Source organism: Pongo abelii, chromosome 1, assembly GCF_028885655.2.
Source record: "Pongo abelii isolate AG06213 chromosome 1, NHGRI_mPonAbe1-v2.0_pri, whole genome shotgun sequence".
NCBI lineage: Eukaryota > Metazoa > Chordata > Mammalia > Primates > Hominidae > Pongo > Pongo abelii.
Window position 1 is genome coordinate 278886 of NC_071985.2, and position 19388 is coordinate 298273.

General features: G+C 40.6%; 1 protein-coding gene across 1 annotated transcript; it reads left to right on the forward strand.

Annotated features, from left to right (window-relative positions):
- Positions 1-6011: 6011 nt before the first annotated feature.
- Positions 6012-13856, forward strand: LOC100444522 (olfactory receptor 2T27). The gene is made up of 2 exons (XM_054560548.1): positions 6012-6277; positions 10761-13856. The coding sequence occupies exons 1-2, from the start codon at positions 6189-6191 to the stop codon at positions 11713-11715; spliced, it is 1044 nt and encodes a 347-aa protein (XP_054416523.1). The 5' UTR covers positions 6012-6188; the 3' UTR covers positions 11716-13856.
- The last annotated feature ends 5532 nt before the right edge of the window (positions 13857-19388 follow it).

The window sequence follows — 19388 nt, forward strand, 5'->3', positions numbered from 1 at the left end:
AGGGCCCTTTTACATGCTCCTCTCCCCCATTACCTCTTAGATGTCTGCTTGTGCCACTGTTTCCCTCACTGCTCCAGCCATCCTGGCCTTCTTGTCATTCTTTGAATAAGCCATGTGAACTCTCACCTCAGGCCTGTCCTACCAGTTGTTTGTTTTTTTTTCTCCACTTGGGATCCCTCCCACCCCAACACTCTCTTCAGGGCTAAATTCTTATGTCCTCAAGACTGCTAGAATGTTATCCTTCCAAAGAGATCCATACTATCGATGACATTGTAAAAAGCAACAAACATTACCACAGCTTCAGCCATTCTTTCTCTCCCTTCATCTACTCTTTTTCCCCTTCTCTATACCATTTGACATTGACAGACTATATAGTTAACTTCTTTCTTCTGTTTATTATTGTTCACTGCCTCTGGGCTACATGGGCAGCTTCATGAGGACAGGCACCTATTTTGCAAAAAAGTATATCCCAAGGGTCTTAATAGTTCAATAGATGGCTGTACATAGTATAAATTCAACAAATATTTGTCAGATGAAATAAGGCTTCATAAAATTTCTGTAGATGCATGGACCTATTTCTGAACTCTTTATTCTTTTTCTTTGGCTTATTTGTCTTGTGTGAATTGTATACTGTTTAACAGTTTAACTTGAAAGTAAATCCGAATTTCTGGTATGACAATTTATCTGCATTGTTCTTATTTAACATTATCTTGGCTGCTATTCTTGGCTCTTTGATCACCTTTTTAAGAATCAGCTTGCCAAATTGTATTCATATCCTCCAGCTATCTAGCTAGCTATCTGTCTATCTTGGGAGAGAGAGAACATTGAATCTATATCTCTGTTTCTAACTGTAGTTCTGGCTCTAAGTATCTATCTTCATTAATCTCTGAATCTATTTCTTCAGTATCTCAAACAATCAATTCCTTTTTAAACTCCCTTTATTATTATGTTAAATTATTTCAAGGTAAATAGCCAATGTTTTGTCATTCTAGCCCTAAACATATTCCTATGCATCCATAAAAAGTGAGAACAGTGCACCAGTCTTACACTGAGTCCTTCACAGGACTTACATACAACACCCCAAAATCTCAGTGACTCACATAACAAATGTACATGTCTCAACTTATTGAAGATACCATTCAAAAGAATTTCAAAATTATTTTTGAAATTCAAAACAATTAAAATCATGAACTCAGAAAATTGTACAACAGTGTTCATAGCTCCATTATTTACGATAGCAAAATGTTGTGTCCATCAATAGACAAATAAATAAGCAAAATGTGATATATACAAGCAATGTGATACTATTCTGCCTTCGAAAGGAATGAAACTCTGATATTTTCTGCCACATGGATGAACCCTGAAAATGTTATGTGAAGTGAAGTAAGTATAAAGGCAAATATTGAATGATTCCACTCATATGAGGTACCCTGTTGGAGGCCAAAAGAGTGAGGGTCGTGATCAACTCAGTACCCCACTGGAGGCTGGGTGAGTAAGCCGCAAAACTGCTTCTCATAAATGCAGAATGTTGGCAAACTGACAAACTGCGTTTGCCACACAGAGGTTATGCTGAGGGCAGTCACGCCCCAGGCACAAGTGTTTCTTGGTATTAGGTACGTCTGAAAGTCTGATAGCAATGATGTGAACCTGTAATCAATCAAGTAGCTTGCCAATCGTGACGTCCTCCTCACTGCTCTTTCTACCCAATAAATACGGAGGGCTAAGAAGCTTGGGCGGTTGCCGTTGCTTACTCGAAGCTGGGATCTCTCTTCTTCTTCCTCCCCAAACTAGCTTTTTCTTAAAACAGTTTTCTTCTGTCTTTTGTTACCGTTTCTACATCCTATTTCTTCATTCAGTCCTGTAATGATGGTCTCAAGTAGTAATTGTACAAGTCTGTCACAAGTGGTGCCTGAACAGGGGCATCCAAGGACAAGTATGGACCTGAAGAGGCCTGGAGGGATAAATAGATAAGTAGGGATAGAAAGACAGTATAGGTAGGGAAAGACAGGAACTTGCAGGAACTAACGGGGACTATGGGGATAGATAAGGATAGATAAAGACTAGCGGAGACTAGCAGAAACTTGCAGGGACAGACAGGGTCCTATAGGGACTTGAACGAGGAAGGTCTGCTGGAAGAGAAACTAAAACTAGTCAGACAAATGAGTTATACCCCATTACAAGTCTGCCAGCAGCAACATAAGGCTAGTGCTCTAAAAAGGTACTTGTCAGTGCCCCCAGAGGCTTGAAGAACGGGAAGCTTTTTTCAATCAGGGTAACATGGGGAAGAACTTGGTTATTTTTTCCTTCATTTGGAGTTTGGTACATACCGTTTGTTATTTCAGGGCCTGAGAATATTTTGCCCCACTTATAGCACCTATCAAAAGTGGTAGACGAGGGAGAATGAAAATTGGCTTGTAGCATCTTTTGTGGCTACAGCAATGCTCACTTTGACTATGGCTGATGAGGATACAACTGTGGATTGGGAAGTGCAGTGGCAGCTGTGAGGTGTGCAGAAAGTTTAGAGGTTTTCTTAGAGCTTTTCAAGATGTGGGAACTGAGCTTCACTGACTTAAAATGTTGACTCATGCAACGGCTAATTTTGGTAGTTGACGGATCTAAAAGGAGCCAAGGGTTGAGCCCTAGAGTGGAAAAGTTAAGTAGAGAATCGGGCGTTTCAAAAATGCCGTCAGACCTCTGGGCAGAAGGGATCTTCTAACAGCTCTCCTCTCAACAGAAAAAGCGCCAGGACTTTGCCCTCGTTGCAATAAGGGAAATCATTGGGCTCATCAATGCTACTCAATAGTTCATCAGAACGGCACCCCCCTGTCGGGAAGCGAGAAGCGGGCCTGGATCTGGACACCTCGAACAAGGGGGCTTCCCCGGTCCAGGCCACAGCTCCGTTCCAGGGGGTTTCTGAAGGTGCTTTGACTCCCCCTCAAGCACCTGGAAGCACATGATTACATCTCCCAAATGAGCGGGTTACACTTACAGGAAACAAACTTGACTCACACTGGCATTTGGGGACCTTTGCCAACAGGATAGGTGGGATTAATTTTAGGCAAAAGTCATCTTAACTTGCGGGGCGTTACTGAAGTCCCGGGAGTTCTTCGGATTATGGAGAAATTCAGGTAGCGGTAACGTCCCAAGATCTCTGGGTTTTGAACCAGGGGAATATATTGCGCAACTGTTGCTTATCCCCTGTAAATCGCACCCCTCCCTACGTAAGAAGCGAGGTGGTCAGGGATTTGGAAATACAACTAGGAGAAAGATCTGTCACAACCCATAGCATCTAACAGACCCGCCTGCAGAAGTGCAGGCAGAAGGCTTAAGGATTGCTTTTTTGCTGTACTGTTGCATGAGAAGGATAAGCCTCAATTTGTTTTCTCTGCCTTCTGTTCATCAGAAAAAGCTTCTTTCGCTATCAATAGAAAGTTTCACCCGCAGCAATTAGGCAAAGAGGCAGAAGCTGAGCCGCAGCTTGTGGAGCGGAGGCTTCAGCAGTGGCGTGGCTCCCGGCTGCAGCCACAGAGGCCTTTGCTTTTGTAGTTACCGACGTGGGGCGAGGATGTGCCTGTGTCTTTACAGGAGATGAACAAACCGTGCGGGTGCCCTCGGGACGAGCACCGACCGGAGTCCCGCTGACATCAACCCCCATTATGCAGGGACAGGCATTATTCAATTTAAAAAAAAAAAAAAGTTGGAGGCCGAAAGAGTCGTGATCAGCTCGGTTTCCCACTGGAGGCTGGACGAGGAAGCAGCCAAACTGCTTCTCACAGATGCAGAATGTTGGCAAACTGACAAAGTGCGTTTGCCGCGCAGAGGTTATGCGGGGGGCGTCACGCGCAGGCACAAGTGTGTGTCATTCGGCGCGTCGGAAAGTCTGATCGCAACAATGTGAACCTGGAATCAATCACGCAGCTGATCCATCGTGAGTCCTCCCTGCTCTTTCTACTCGATAAACGCGGAGGGCTGAGCAGCTCGGGCGGCTGCCCTTGCTCACTGGAAGCTGGGAGCTCTTCCCCGAGCCCAGCGCTGCCTTAAAACAGTGTTTCCCCCCATTTCTACCTTCCTCCCTTCGCTCAGTCCTGTAATGAGCCTCAAGCAGTAACTGCGGTAGTGACGGTCTCAAGTAGTCATTGTACGAGGTTGCTACAGCACCTAGAACAGGAAAATCCATAGAAACAGGATAGACGTTACCAGAGATGAGGAAAAGGAGAAACAGTTAATGTTTAATGGGTACAGAAGATTTGTTTGGGATGAGGAGAAAGTTCTGGAGACGATGGATGGTGGTGATGGTTGTGAACCTAAAGGAAAAAACCTGAGGCAAAATTAACCAAGCATATTTTGGACGAAGATCGGGAAACGCAATCTGAGAAGAGATTCTAGTAGCCTTAAATAAATGCTCCAACTAACAGCAGTTATAATGGGGCTTCTAAGGGAAAAGGGAAGTTCTAAGCTGACATAAACTATTGATCAACTAGACATTGTTCTTCTGTAGCTATTGATCAGCTATACACTTTGTGGGGAACATGAAGATAATTGGTAAAGGTCATGTTGTACAACTTGTAACATTTTAGGTAACTTATCAGTTAGTCTAGAAACTACGGCGGGGGGAGGGGGAGTACAAAATTCCTTTAAACCCCAGGTGCGCATGTGTGAGCAGGGCTAGGTAGGGAAGTTAATGAATTCTCATGCTCGTGTCTCTGAGCCTAAGACGTTCAAGCTCACATCCTTCAGACTGCTCTGAATCTTTCTCAGTTTCAAATATTTTCTAAGGTCGACTTTTGGGGAAGCTAAGGCAGGTCATATAAATAACAGTGGTTTTCTCAGATTGGACCTCAATCCTAAACAAAGGCAAAAGACCCAATTTCCTAAACTACCAAAAATTTTAAATTTCAACCAACCATACTAGGATTGAATCATCTCTTCTTGCTTATAGAAAATATTAGAGTACATAGTAATGTAGCCAGTTGTTGGAAAAAATGGTAAAAGTGGTAAGTTAACCAGTTAAGATTTAAATTGGTGTTTTTATGTATTTTTGTGGTATTTTGTCAGCTTTTTAAAGGTGTAATTTGTCAGTTTCACTGAAGAGAATATTATACCTGTGCAATCATGACTTGTAGCCTGTTTTAAGATGCCCCAGATTGCATAAGCTTCAGTCTCAGAAAACCTGAATTCCACCCCCCCACTAATTTAAACACCAGTGAAGTAAATATGAATTACATGAGAAAGAGCCAAGATCATGCAGGCATAGATTGCAGCCACAGCAAGACTGCAGGGTCTCAAAATCCGCAGCCCCCCCCCTTCCCCGCTCCCCCTAGGAATCGGTGTGGGCCCTTGGGAGAACACTGGAACGAGAAAGTCTTGTTTCTTGAAGTAACTCAAAGATCTTCTCTTATATCCACTGAGATTAGTAAAATTGAATACTTTTAAATGCTTGCAATGCTGAAAGTTTTATGTATTACAAGTTACAAGAAAGACAAGATTACATACTAATACTTGAGTGATGGGGAATGTCCCAAAATGTATCTTTTTGCAAGACAATACCTCCTTAGAAACGTTGATCTCGATTTCAAGAGAGATGCCTAAAAGTTGGAAGTGTTAAAAACTTTCAAAACAATGTGAACAAAGTAAGAAAAAAGCAATTTGAGTTGCAGCTGCTAACAACCTGACTTAGCTGGGTGTTTAATTTGTAAATTGAGAGGTTACATTTTTAAGGTGAAGTAGTTTCTCACATTTTATGTTAACTAATTGCAGCCTAGGGACAAGGACCCCAGAGACAGTGATGTCAATTTATCTCCTGAATGGGAGTACTAGCCATCACCATGATGCAAGCTCTATTTAAGTCACTGGATCTCTATCTTAACAGCCTGCGTAATGCAGCTGCTGTCAACTGACATTAGTATTAGGTATTTAGATTCAGGCTGGTCTATTTCTAGATCTTCAAACGATTGACCTATCACTGTATTTTTAAGTCTCAATAGTTAGGGAGTGACCCTTATCCTTCTGCCAACAAGATGTAATTCCATGCCTAATCCACTGTACCTTCTTGTTTGAATTCATAGACACTCCCTGCCTGTACTCTTTCAGTTCAGAAAAGAAGTTTGAAATACAGAATATAGAACACCTCCAGTTTAGAAAGTCTGATGTATGCCTCTTAGTTCCCCATACTTACTACATAAAAGGAAATGCTGAACAATTGCATGTACTACCTTAGTTCTGTAAGGTTTTCCTCTAAACATTCAGATCATCGTGTTTGGGGAAGATACTGTATAAGGTAAGTTTGCAGTCTTGATGCTGATCAATTGTAGGATGCTTTAGATTCTGGACTTACTAGAAAGTTTTGGTTCAAACCAGAGAAATACAGGAGAATGTTGAAGTTGATACATCTGACTTTGAACTGTAGATACTTGTGGATAGTGCTACTCATATATAAATCTTAAATAATTCAATCTCGTTTCTTAGTAGTTATGGACTCATCTTTACGTCAGAATGTTAGCAGATTGCTTGAATTCTATACAGATCTGTTTGCATGATGATTCCAACAGTTTTTATCATTGTAACATATTCACCTATATAATTTTAAAATCTTAGAGCTTATCTAAATCGTAGTATTCCACCTTCTTAGGTACCTCATAAGCATCTCTCAAAATGGTTTAGTTAGGAAGACCCTCCATATCCTGCTCTGAGAAACCGTTGCACCATACTTAATACTTAGAAGTTCCCAGAAGCTGTGCAAAGAATGAGTGGCTTGCCAGACGTCCAGAAGCTTATCAGTGATGAAGATAGAATATAAAGCCAGCTTTGATTTTAAAAACCATGTTTAATGTTCACAATGCTACATGACAAATGGCAAGAATAATGTATTCCTACCCTTGAAAGACAGGGGAAGAACTCAGGTCAACTTCCAGAGACCGAAGGTGATCATGCCCTTGGTCTGCTTCAAGACAATCCGTCGGCCTTAATCAAAACTTCTCTACCATTCTAAAGATTCCCCAAGTGATTTTACTTTAGAAAATGGCTTTTCTTCCACAACTAGGAGTGACACTTGATGTGAAAATACTGCTGGGGAGGAAACAACGAATCTGATTGTGCAGAGAATTAAATGTCTTACAGTCAGGGTCACCATTTAGCCCTGTTTCCTCAAGATATTCCCTTTCTTATGCCTGTTGTCCTCATGTCCTGTTTAGCTTAGCCTTTTAGCACTCAAACATATTGTGAGTTAAATGGTCACCAAGAATTGTGCCAATCTTTGATGCAGAGCAAAGTCTGACAGAACAACGACAACATCAAAAATGAAAAAGTACAAAACTTGGCTACCAGCTTACTGGATCTGCTACTGAAGAGAAAAACACATGGACAGCAAAGGGTGAGATTCCCAAAGCTAACTGTCACTATTACAATCTTAAGGCTAACCTGGCACTCATTTTTTTTTTTTTTTTTTTTTTAGTAACCCACTTTTTATACCAGAATTTATACACGCAACAAGGGTGAAAACTGATTTTACCCATGACAGTGTTCCTACATTTCCAACAGTTATCCTTGTTACTTGTCATTCCTGCTCATCATTCCCAATTGAACTGCTTATTTGGAAGAACTCCAACTAGATAGAATTCACTGGCATCATCTTAAAGTAAAAATTTATCATATGGTTGACCTCAAACCAATGGTTGCATAGTTTTAATGTCTTAGACCAAAGATTTTAAATGTATAAATTACATTTTTAAATTTTAAATTGTATATTAATCACATACCTGGATGGAAAATATTTTTTTCAAAAATCCAGCACAGAATGAAAATGTCTGAAATATTTCAAAACTTTTTGGCCTAAACATCAGTTAGAATTACAAGTAACTTGGGGGGCAAAATAGCTGCACCAAATAGTACATAAGAATATTACTAAATCTTCTATAGACACATCTTGACAAATCACCTATATAGAAAAGGTCATGAAAAATCAAACAAAATACACACTATGTTCAATTTTTTTCATAATCAAAGAAATCCATATTGAGTTTAGATACTAGTGCTAAATGCTGAGGCAAGCATGATGCTGTCACAAGTGTGTTCTGTTACTGTTAAGCATCTAACAATTTTGGTGATAAGCTTCTAAAGCATAGTAAACCATTTTCCATGAATTATGCCAGAGAATTCACCTCACAATATTGTATATTATATAAGCAAACTCAACAACGTGACTAAACCAACTAAGCTAAGTGTGTCATATTATTCAATCACAGCAATATTCTGTATAGACTACATGGGAAACGTGCCAAATAAGTATATAAAAGTGGATGTTTCCTAAGGTTTGGAATTATGCATAGAAAGTTATTACATGGGGCATGGTATAATCCAGTTGAATCCTTTATTTTCCAAGTGTTCTTTAAATGTTGCTATACTGGGTAATTTTTAAAATAAAAGGAATGAATCAACACTACCAGAGTTGGAAGGTGGTTTTAAAATCTGGTTATGGAGCCACTCAAATCTCCCCTTTGCCTTTGTGAAGTAAGCTGGGGAGATCCCCAGGGTCTCATTAGCAAGTTTCAGGGCCAGGAGCATTCATGGTCAGGGTTCAGGACACAGCTACCCTGATAAGGATATTTTTGGACCCGTTTTTTCCTCTTGGGCTTTAATATTCCCAGTGGACCAATAGCAGTCACTGTGGCTGGTCCCCAGTAGGTAGCCACCATTCTCTGAATTTACTGTGAAATAACAAGCATAGCCCTCCAAGGATCTTGTTATTAAATTATGGACAACCAGGTCTGGGTGAGCATTTAGCTCTCTTCATTATACAAATTGCTACTAAATGTTTGCCTTTAATTTTCCCAATGGTTTCAGTTTTTAAAAATATACATTATAAATCAGCTGATGGAAAGCTCTGGTAACATTTCAAGAATGAGAACTGAAAAATGCATAAGGATATAATGTGGGTTTCATCAGTAAAAATCCAAATTTTCATCGTTTTCCATCCATCTACTGTTGGCATGGTTGTAGCGGAATGTACTGAGGGGCCCTGGTGTGAAGTTCCTGTCTACCAGCCAACGGGCTGCAGCTTCCATCACTTTTATTGTCCTTTGTTAACATACTAAATAAGTCAAAACTGCTGAGGTTTAAAACCATTCTGAAAGCGCACCTGTGGTCATACAACACACGTTCTTCATGTGCCTCAATTCTAGGCTCCTTGAAGACAGACGATGTCTTTCAAGTCCTTTCAGAATATCAATGTGCCTCTCGGGAAACATTTATGGAATGAATGATGTCCACTTTGTCCTGTTGGAAAACAGCATAGAACAATTAGTCTGTCACTGTTTGAGAACAATGTTCCTCCTTGGGGAAGTTTCCTTAAGCCTCATTTTCAACTGTAGAATGGTCTAGTATCTTACAAAGTTGTTTGGAAACGTAAAATTTACGAATCAGTTATTAGTGTTCTTACTGCTATTTGCACGTGAATGCATATACAAGTAAAGCCATCTTTCTAATTGGGTACACACCTAAATTTTTTGGCTCAATTCTGTGTAATTTGGGGTGTGTTTAATTCTGGAGGACTGGTTTGGATGACAGTATTTGGAGCTGTCATATTCTCAGGGATAACTCTAGACCAGTGCTGGCTAGTAGAAATCCTAGGGGAGTCAGAGATAATTCTAAATTCTCTAGTAACCACATTAAAAACGTAAAAAAATAGGTGAAACTAATTTTAATCTGTATTATCCAAATATATCTAAAAGTTACCATAATAGAAAGTTTTAAGGAGATGTATTGGATATTTTTAACAAGTGTTTGAATTCTTTGTGCTGATGGCACATCTTGATTTGGAGCAGTCATGTGTTTCAGGGGCTCCAGAGCTTCATAAGACTCATGGCTACCACACTGGGTAGTGCAGATCTATATGATGCAGGGAGAAGCTATCCAAATAACTCATAAGTGTTCCTAAATTGTAAAATATTTAACTGATATGGATATATATGCATAATCTAACTTCAAGTTTGAGAGATCCCTCCTTTTGGGACACACTAATACTTAAACTAGTTTTTTTCATAAGTCAAATGGGATTATAACATTTTAACGAGTTGTATGTTGTTAATTGGTAGTTTGCTGCTGCAAGAAGGAAAGCAAACACCACTTGACCCTCAACGTTTTCTCCCATGATTTTTCTTCCTATGAATTCTTGGATGACTTCTCAGAACTCAGCTTTTTATTCAACACAGGCTCACTCTGAAATATTCCACATGATACATGTAAAATTTGAGTGCTTCAACTTACAATGTACAAATGTGTCAAGAATGGTGTAAATTAGGTCAAATAATGCAGTTATTCTTCTATAGGCAAATATATACTTGTGATTTTCAAACTGGATTCTAAGTGTGAGAACTAGCCTAGTATAAGGAGAGCAGTGTAGGATGCAGACCATTCTCCTCCTTTCCTCCCCACCACCCTATCCTATTGAATCAGGCTGGTTCCATTCTCATGTCTTATGTGCATCCTCACCAATGTAAGGTGGTACTCGAAAGACAGAAATAAATGGTCATGAACAAAAATTGTTTCATCATGAACTCTAAATAGTAATCACCAAATCAAGAAAATCCTTAAATGAACAATGATGGTATAATGAGATGTAGCACAATCCTGCTCAGGCAGTTCTGTCAGGAAATTATGAGCTTCAAGAAATAAGATGACTTGACCTTGGTTTGTTCATGACTACATGTCTTATGTAAATCAGATACCTTTCCAACTTTACCATATCTCTTTTGTGAACCCTACAGAGCTATGGAGCAGAGCAATTATTCCGTGTATGCCGACTTTATCCTTTTGGGTTTGTTCAGCAACGCCCGTTTCCCCTGGCTTCTCTTTGCCCTCATTCTCCTGGTCTTTGTGACCTCTGTAGCCAGCAACACGGTCATGATCATTCTCATCCACATAGACTCCCGCCTCCACACCCCCATGTACTTCCTGCTCAGCCAGCTCTCCCTCATGGACATCCTGTATATTTCCACCATGGTGCCCAAAATGCTGGTCGACCAGGTGATGAGCCAGAGAGCCATTTCCTTTGCAGGATGCACTGCCCAACACTTCCTCTACTTGACCTTAGCAGGGGCTGAGTTCTTCCTCCTAGGACTCATGTCCTATGATCGCTACGTAGCCATCTGCAACCCTCTGCACTATCCTGTCCTCATGAGCCGCAAGATCTGCTGGTTGATTGTGGCGGCAGCCTGGCTGGGAGGGTGTATCGATGGTTTCTTGCTCACCCCTGTCACCATGCAGTTCCCCTTCTGTGCCTCTCGAGAGATCAACCACTTCTGCGAGGTGCCTGCTCTTCTGAAGCTCTCTTGCATGGACACATCAGCCTATGAGACAGCCATGTATGTCTGCTGTATTGTGATGCTCCTCATCCCTTTCTCTGTCATCTCAAGCTCTTACACAAGAATTCTCATTACTGTTTATAGGATGAGCGAGGCAGAGGGGAGGCGAAAGGCTGTGGCCACCTGCTCCTCACACATGGTGGTTGTCAGCCTCTTCTATGGGGCTGCCATGTACACATACGTGCTGCATCACTCTTACCACACCCCTGAGCAGGACAAAGCTGTATCTGCCTTCTATACCATCCTCACTCCTATGCTCAATCCACTTATTTACAGCCTTAGGAACAAGGATGTCACAGGGGCCCTACAGAAGGTTGTGGGGAGGTGTGTGTCCTCAGGAAAGGTAACCACTTTCTAAAGAAATAGCATATGCTGCTAGAGACTTGAAGGATACAAGACTTTATCATTGCCCTTGAATTTAAATATTCTCTGCCTTGGATACAAGTCACCCCCATACCGGTAACTGTGGGGCATTTATGGGATTTGGAAAGCTGCCTGGGATTTTAAGGATTTCATTTTTTTTGGAGAGGTATGAAGGTTCTGAACAGTGAACAGTTTGGGATGGGGTAGGCGTAAAGTTGAGGTTTAGTAGTCACCCATGAGGTTTTAACAAGGTGTGTATATTCCACTAAAAATCAGAGTAGCCTGTTTCTGGCTCTGCTCAGTCATGACAAAAACGGTCATCTTCAACAACTACCCTGACTTCTCTTGACTTTTCCCCTTTAGACACTGTCCATTGACCATTATAAAGAATCAACTCATCAAATATTATATTTCAAATATAGCAGTCACCATCTTATTCTCAGGCTGTGTTCTAAGACTTTTGGGGGAAGCCTGAAACCATAGTATAGAACTATAGAACCTGACTGCCATCAGTCACAACATATTTGCTCATCTTCTACCATAAATGTAATGTTTTCTTTCTTACCTAAGCACTTACAGCCACAGTGTGTGATAAGTTTTGCAGTTTGAGGTGTGGCAGCAAAATTGCCACAAATGTGTTTCCTTCTACACAACTTCAAAGAATTATTCTTACTGTAGATCTTGGCAATCTCGGCATATTTTTTTTTCTTGCCAGAACCTCCAGTTAAGAACTTATTGGATTGTGTCTCTGATAATGGTTTGGCTGTTTCCCCACCCAAACATCATCTTGAATTGTAGCTCTGATAATCCCCATGTGTAGCAGGAAGGGCCTAGTGGGAGTTAATTGAATCCTGGGGGTGGGTTTTTCCCATGCTGTTCTCATGAATAAGTCTCACGATCTGATGGCTTTACAAAGGGTGGTTCCCCTGCACATGCTTCTTGCCTGCTGCCATGTAAGACAGGCCTTTGCTTCTCGTTCACCTTCCACCATGGCTGTGAGGCCTCCCCGGCCACGTGGAACTGAGCCCATTTAACCTCTTCCTTTATAAATTACCCAGTCTTGGGTGTTTTATAGTAGTGTGAAAACAGATTAATAGTCTGTTTTTCAGAGACAGCAGAGGGCCAATATCTTTAGAAAGAAAGAACACTTAAAAATTATGTCTTACAGGAGCTAGCAAGGTTTTGCCAAATACAGATTCACCCAAAATGTCAAGTGGCACTTTGGAATGGAGTGAGAGTGGGCAGGCAGAATTCTGAAATTAAAACAGAATCTAAACTCCAAACTGTGGGAGTCACTCTTGGCTTGTAGCAACCAAGTCTATACCTACTGATATAAAAGGATGACTTCCTGAAAAGAGTTTAAAGGGAAGGAAAAGAGAAAAGTGAATAAGAAACATGGAAGATTGAGACACCACTCTTGTAAAAATAGTCTAAATCATTTAGTATTGAACTTATGTGTCACAATACTTTATATAAGATAACTGAGTTAGAAACTAATACCAATCAATACATTGTTCACAGGTCTGTTATTTTTCCTTGGGAAAGTTAATACAAGCCCAACCTAACTGATATAGCAGCACTTCTCACTTTCATGACATATAACTATAAAAATTAGTTATATGGCACCTTGAGGAAAACTGATGTGGCTGTTGACAGCAAAATCAACTCTCCTGTGGCTGTAGCCAAATAGGGCACTGAAGACCAATCCAGGGTTGAGAGGATCAACATTGCTGTAACCCATTTGTGGCTCTGTAGACACATGACACCAGAGGGAAGAGTCTATCCAATCCAATAGCTAGTTGGAGAACTTTATGGATGACATATAAAATATTCTTTAGGAAGAATTATTGAATCACATTCTAAAGGCTGAAAAGGTGTAGGGTTTTCTGCTTATCTGTAACAGAGGGTATAAGGTATGTGTCCAATGGATTTGTGATGACTAGAAATCATAAGTAATGTGCCCATTAGCTGACTTAACACACGAAAAGCATTCAATGATGTTTGGGAAGCAGAACTTTAGTAATAAGACCACCTTCTTTTCCCCATTAGAGAAATAAATGTTAGGAAGTTCAATTTTCCTAATGTTTAAATATCTCAATATGCTCTGGTGAAAAAATTTTAGAAAATGTATAATTTTTGTATTACCCTCACTTTTTTCTTCTCTACCAATTGCATTATTTCCATCATTTTTATTTCTCATATCTCCTTTATTCCTACTGAATTCAATATTCTTCTGTACTATGCATAAGACAATTCTGAAAAACACTTAACCTAAGTGACAAATGCTACTTCTGTGAAAATAGAAGGTGGGAGAAAGTAGAAGGAAAATCTCTTGTGACCCAAACTCACTAAGCCAAAGGGAAAAGCCAAGCTTGGGAACTCCTGTCATGCAAAACCATATTCCATATCTGTTCCCGACTGGGTAGCTACAGATTCCATACTGTTCCAGAATGGACAGCTACACAGGTAGAAAGCTACATACCTCCCCAAGGGACCTCCCTCACAATCTACTAGCAAGGAAATTCCTTGCTGGCCCAAAGATCTTTACCCTAAAACCATTCTGTTGAATGTCATGCTGACAATGTAAATGAATGGCTTATCTTGACAGGCAGTGGACAAAGACAGGCCTGGGAGTCATCCCTCCACTCCCCTGAAACAAATGCATATTTGACTGCTTTCTCTACTGTGTACCTTATCTTATATACAATCCAGATTCACTGAGCTGGAGATGAGCTTCCTCTACTGTGTACCACCTTATCTGAGCAGGAGATGAGCTTCCTCTACTCTGAGTACCTTATCTTATATACAATCCAGATTCACTGAGCAGGAGATGAAGGCCCAGTTGAGTGTTGCTCTAAATCCTCTCCTGTCAGATCTAAAGTGCGAGTTCAGTGAACACTGATTAAATCCTCGAAAGAAGGCAACTACTTCATTTATTCACTTTTTTTTTCTTTCCCCTCTAATGCCCACTGTTTCCCATTTAAATATTGAAGTCTCCCAACCCTCTTTGGAAGAAGCACAAATCTCAGATGCTCCTGTCATCTTGTGTTCCTTTTTCCCAGGTGCATCCTCAACCTTGGCACCAGAAACATCTACATTGGTTGAGACTTGGCTCCAATGCTTTTTGGTTCACATTAACTTTAAAGATTTCTCCCCAAACAAAAGAGGCCAGTGACTTTTGAGAGGTTTTTAAGTTTGTCATAGCCTCTATTTCTAAAGAAATTTAAAATCTAATTTTCAATTTGGAGCAAGGCTGTTATCCCCACATCACTGCCCTTAAAATCTCTCTGGAGAGATGCCAAGATTCAGTAAGACATTTTCATGATGAAATACCAAGAAACGATTCCAGTCCTTCACTTGGGAAAACAATGCACCCTCTGCAAGAAAGGATGGGCTGCTTCTAAAGTTCATGGTAAACCCAGTCAACTTGGATTAATTGCTAACCCAGGAATTCTTCCTGGGGGATGTGGGAATCTATTAGTGAAAAGACTTCTTGACCTAGCCTCACCCCTACACAATGTATTTAAGAAGTCTGACATTCCACTGTTGCTTTAGAAAGACTTGGACCCAGCTTCTCTCAGGATCCTTATATTTTCATGAAAAACAGAACATTACCCAGATACTGGGATGTTTAGATATTACTCTGTAACTATTAGAAGGCCACCTTACTTACTGTGAGCTTATCTGCTAATAAGTGAGGCAGTGGTCTTAAGATTAAGCATAAATACATATATTCACTATCTGGCAAGCAGGCAACTGGAAAAGGGCATTTAGCATGAAACGTGGGAAGCTAAGGGAAATCTAATAGTTTAGAAGAACATCAATAGATTTACTGAAGGAAAATGGCATGTAAGAGCTGACAGTTGGAAGAATGTGCTTGGTATTCACAGTGAGAAAGTTTGACTTAATTGGTAGCAGGGCTGCATATTATTGGATAAGCATAGATTGCCCTCTGAATATTTTGTTAAAATTTTAATTTACATTTTAAGTTAAATGATTAATTGCTCCGTTCATATGCATTTAGGCGTGGCTGAAGACTTCCTGCATGCTTGGAGGGAAATTATGATATTTTTTTCTCCATTTCATTTTAACCTCCTTCCTCTTTTATTTAACCCATAAGGGCATCCACATGTGTCTTAAGATAAAAATTTTTTTTAATAAAACTTAGAGGTCTCCTAGAAGCCATCTTAGCATGGCATATAAAAGCCTGTTGAGCTGAGTAATTGGAGCCCCGGGGGAAGATGTGGGCATGTTGGAAGCTCAAACTATAGGGGTACAATAATGAGTGCGTTGTGTTTATAGCTGCAGGTGTCTGCCCCTTGCTTCAGCTCACCTCGCCTCACCGCTGCTGCTCCTGTGTAATCCTCCATGCCCTCTTCTACAGCATTAGCAGGGTGGACTTGGATGGGCCATATACCAGATCCTTTGATTTCTATTTGCCACCACACAAACTGACACCGCTGCCCGGAAGCATTCCTCTGCCCATCCAAATCACAGCCCTCCTGGCAGCTTGGAGTTTAGACCTTTTACTCTCAATGCTCCCGGAAACCAGATGTACTTCTTTCTTTCTAGTCCGTTGGTGATATCCTTGGCAATGTAGTTTAGGTAAGTTGGCATCTAGCATTAAAACCTGTATTCTTCAAACTGAACTAATTTCTGGCATAGCAATTGTTCAATAAATGTTCACCTACGTGCCATTATAGTGCTGATTTTTTTTTTTTTTTTTTTTTGCCAAGAAAACCTCTTCTATCTTATGCCTAACTTTCCACGCTGTGAAAATTTCCAAATTGTCAGTTGGGATGGGAGGGAAAGTAGATTACTTTTCCACGAATGAAAACAGTTACCATTTAAATAAATATGCGGATAAAAGGGGGGGGTGGTAACTAAGGCAGTATGTAATTAGAACTGGAGAATAAGGAAAAAGAGAAATTCACATCATTGGATACTACGTTGCTGTGGAGGGAAGGGGATAAAATCTGATGTAGGAAGCAAGGTCCAAATGCGTTCATTCATAAAAGTAGATGAGGTACAGAAGTAGCTTGTGTAGGTAGAAAAGAAGTTCCTGGCCATAGCCCACTGTGGCTATGAACACTTATGAGTAGCAATTAATATCTTGCTTTCAAGACTAAAACTGCCAGGTAGATCTTTAATAAGTACCTTATTTCAGCATGTAACTTTCTGACTGAAACAACTCCCATTTGCATCTTATTTCTCAACACTGAGTTCTGGTCTCTCCACCTTCACTTTCCAGCCGCACTCCACCCCACACACCTCAGCTCTCCACGGGCTCTTCAGCTGTAGTTAGACTGGACTCTCCCCTCTTTCTTCCACCCCTGGCGCCTGCTAATTCCCGCTTTCGAGCCTTTTGACATTACATTGTCTTTGATAACGTCCTCTCTCCTTCGGTCTCGAGTTTCGGAATCAGACCGGTTTCCCTCTCCACTATTGCACTGTTTAACTGAACTGACTCCTGTGTTCTGGTTCTTGTGATCCACTCTTTTCAAAGCAGTGATCGCTTAGATTCTCCTGAAGATCCTTTCAGCCTCTAGCCCTAGGGTGAACCTTTGAGGTAAAGAATTCTGACATAGTATTCCTCTCTTAACACTTTCATTTCCATAGTTTGTTACCTGCAATCTGCCAGGTTGCTATCCTACCATGTTTAAAAAATATTAAATGAAAAATCTCAAATTTTGAATTGCACACCACTTTGAGTAGTGTGGTGAAATATCATCCCTTTATCTAGTTTATTCACACTGTCTGCTACCCCCTGAGTCATTCAGTAGCTGTCTAGGTTATCAAATCAACTGCCGCGGACTCAGTGCTTGTGTTCAAGTAACTCAATTTTTCTTAATGGCCCCAGAGATGGAGTAGTGAAGCTGGCAATTTAGATGTGCCAGAGAGAGGCTGTGTAAGGTGCTTGCTTTGAGTAAAAGGGTGAAAGTTCTTGACTTTAAGGAGACAGAAACTCTCATAAGCTGAATTTGCCAAGATCTATGTTAAGAAAAACTTTATCTTTGAAATTATGAAGAAGGAAAATTATGCAAGTTTTGCTATCACACATCAAACTGAAAAAGTTATAGCCACAGTATATGGTTTTAGGTATTCTATTTTATTGGTTATTGTTAATCTCTTACCGTGCCTAATTTATAAATTCAACTTGATCATAGGTATGTATGCATGGGATAAAATGTGTATATATAGGGCTCAGTACTGTCTGCAGTTCTAGATTATACAGTGGGGGTCTTAAACTGTCTCCCACAGATAAGGGGGAAACTACCTTTGTCTACTACTCAAACTGATGCATAGCATCTTCTGGTTTGCTATGACTTCATGTATGTAAAACTTCTAAAGTACCTGGCACACGTAAAGCCCTATTTGCTTATGGTTTGGGGAATACCAAACTTCCTGTTTCTCTTCCTCCATCTCTTAGTACCTTTCACACCATTATCTTCTCTATAAGCTTAAAGCAGAAAGATCCCAATGTACTATCCTTGGCCCCATTTTTCTCATTCAGGAACAAATAATCGATGATCTTAGAGCTATGTGGTGCTTAGGATTAGTAACATGTTGGTGACATGCCATTCTTTTACTGGAAGAACACTGAGGTCTGGAGAAGTAACTATGCGTGTCATCCCCAGAGCAATTTGACAGCTGAGCAAAGCACAATGGCATTAGCTGTGTTATTTGTGGCTTAAACACCTTTAAAAAGTCCCCAACATATTTTCATTTTTAGAAATCCCCACTTTAGACTTAAAATGATCTGCTTCTGAGGATTTTTGATATGATACATTAATCAAACTTAACTATATACCCCTTAAGAGTAGTCAGTTCTATCTTCATAGCCCACACAGTACTTAGGTAAGTGTCTTGAACACGGAATGTGTTTGCGCTTGAGGCACTCTGTCTCTAAGGATGGAATGGAAAACCCTTCCCCTTAAAGCTTTACAGGTACGTTGTGTCAAGTGGAGATCAGTTCCGGTTAGCAGCTTTATTGCCACAGAAAGGACACTGGCAGATACTTCTCATAGCTCTAGTCATGCTGAATTCCCGGAAAGGGGTGTCAGAATGAATTGCTCTAAGCTCTTCTCCCTGGTAGAAGAACATCTGACCTCTTTTGGAGATCTTTGTACAATTTTCAGTGAGTCACCAGTTGTTGATTTCTATGGCTTTTCCCAGAACAACGCCAGGGCTGTTGTCCTGAAACATACAGCTTTGATCACCTGGCACCCTGCAGAGATTCTCCTCCTCTTTTCCTCTTCTCTCCATGTGGCAGACCACAGGTAGAATAAATGCCTCTTGGCTCACTCATCCCTTGCCCATCAGCCCAAAGTGTGCAGATAACAGAAAAAGAGCTCCTGTGTGCACGGTGTCTTCCACCTCTCGGCTTGATCTTCCCACCCTCTCATTCCTGCCGGATAATTATGTTGCAACATTGGTTGATGTTATAACTGGTCCTGGGGGTCAGGGGTTCTGGGTTATGTTCTAATCTGCACTGGGGACAAAGAATTGCCCACCTTGAACAGCCTGAAGCTTTGATCATGCAAATGAAAGCTTTTTCTTTTCCTTTTTTTTTTTTTTTTTTTTGGAAAGACTAGTTGATGAAGGAACCTAAAGGGTCTCTTAGAGTGGAGAATGATGATAGTGGGGGAAAGATGACCTGATGGGGAA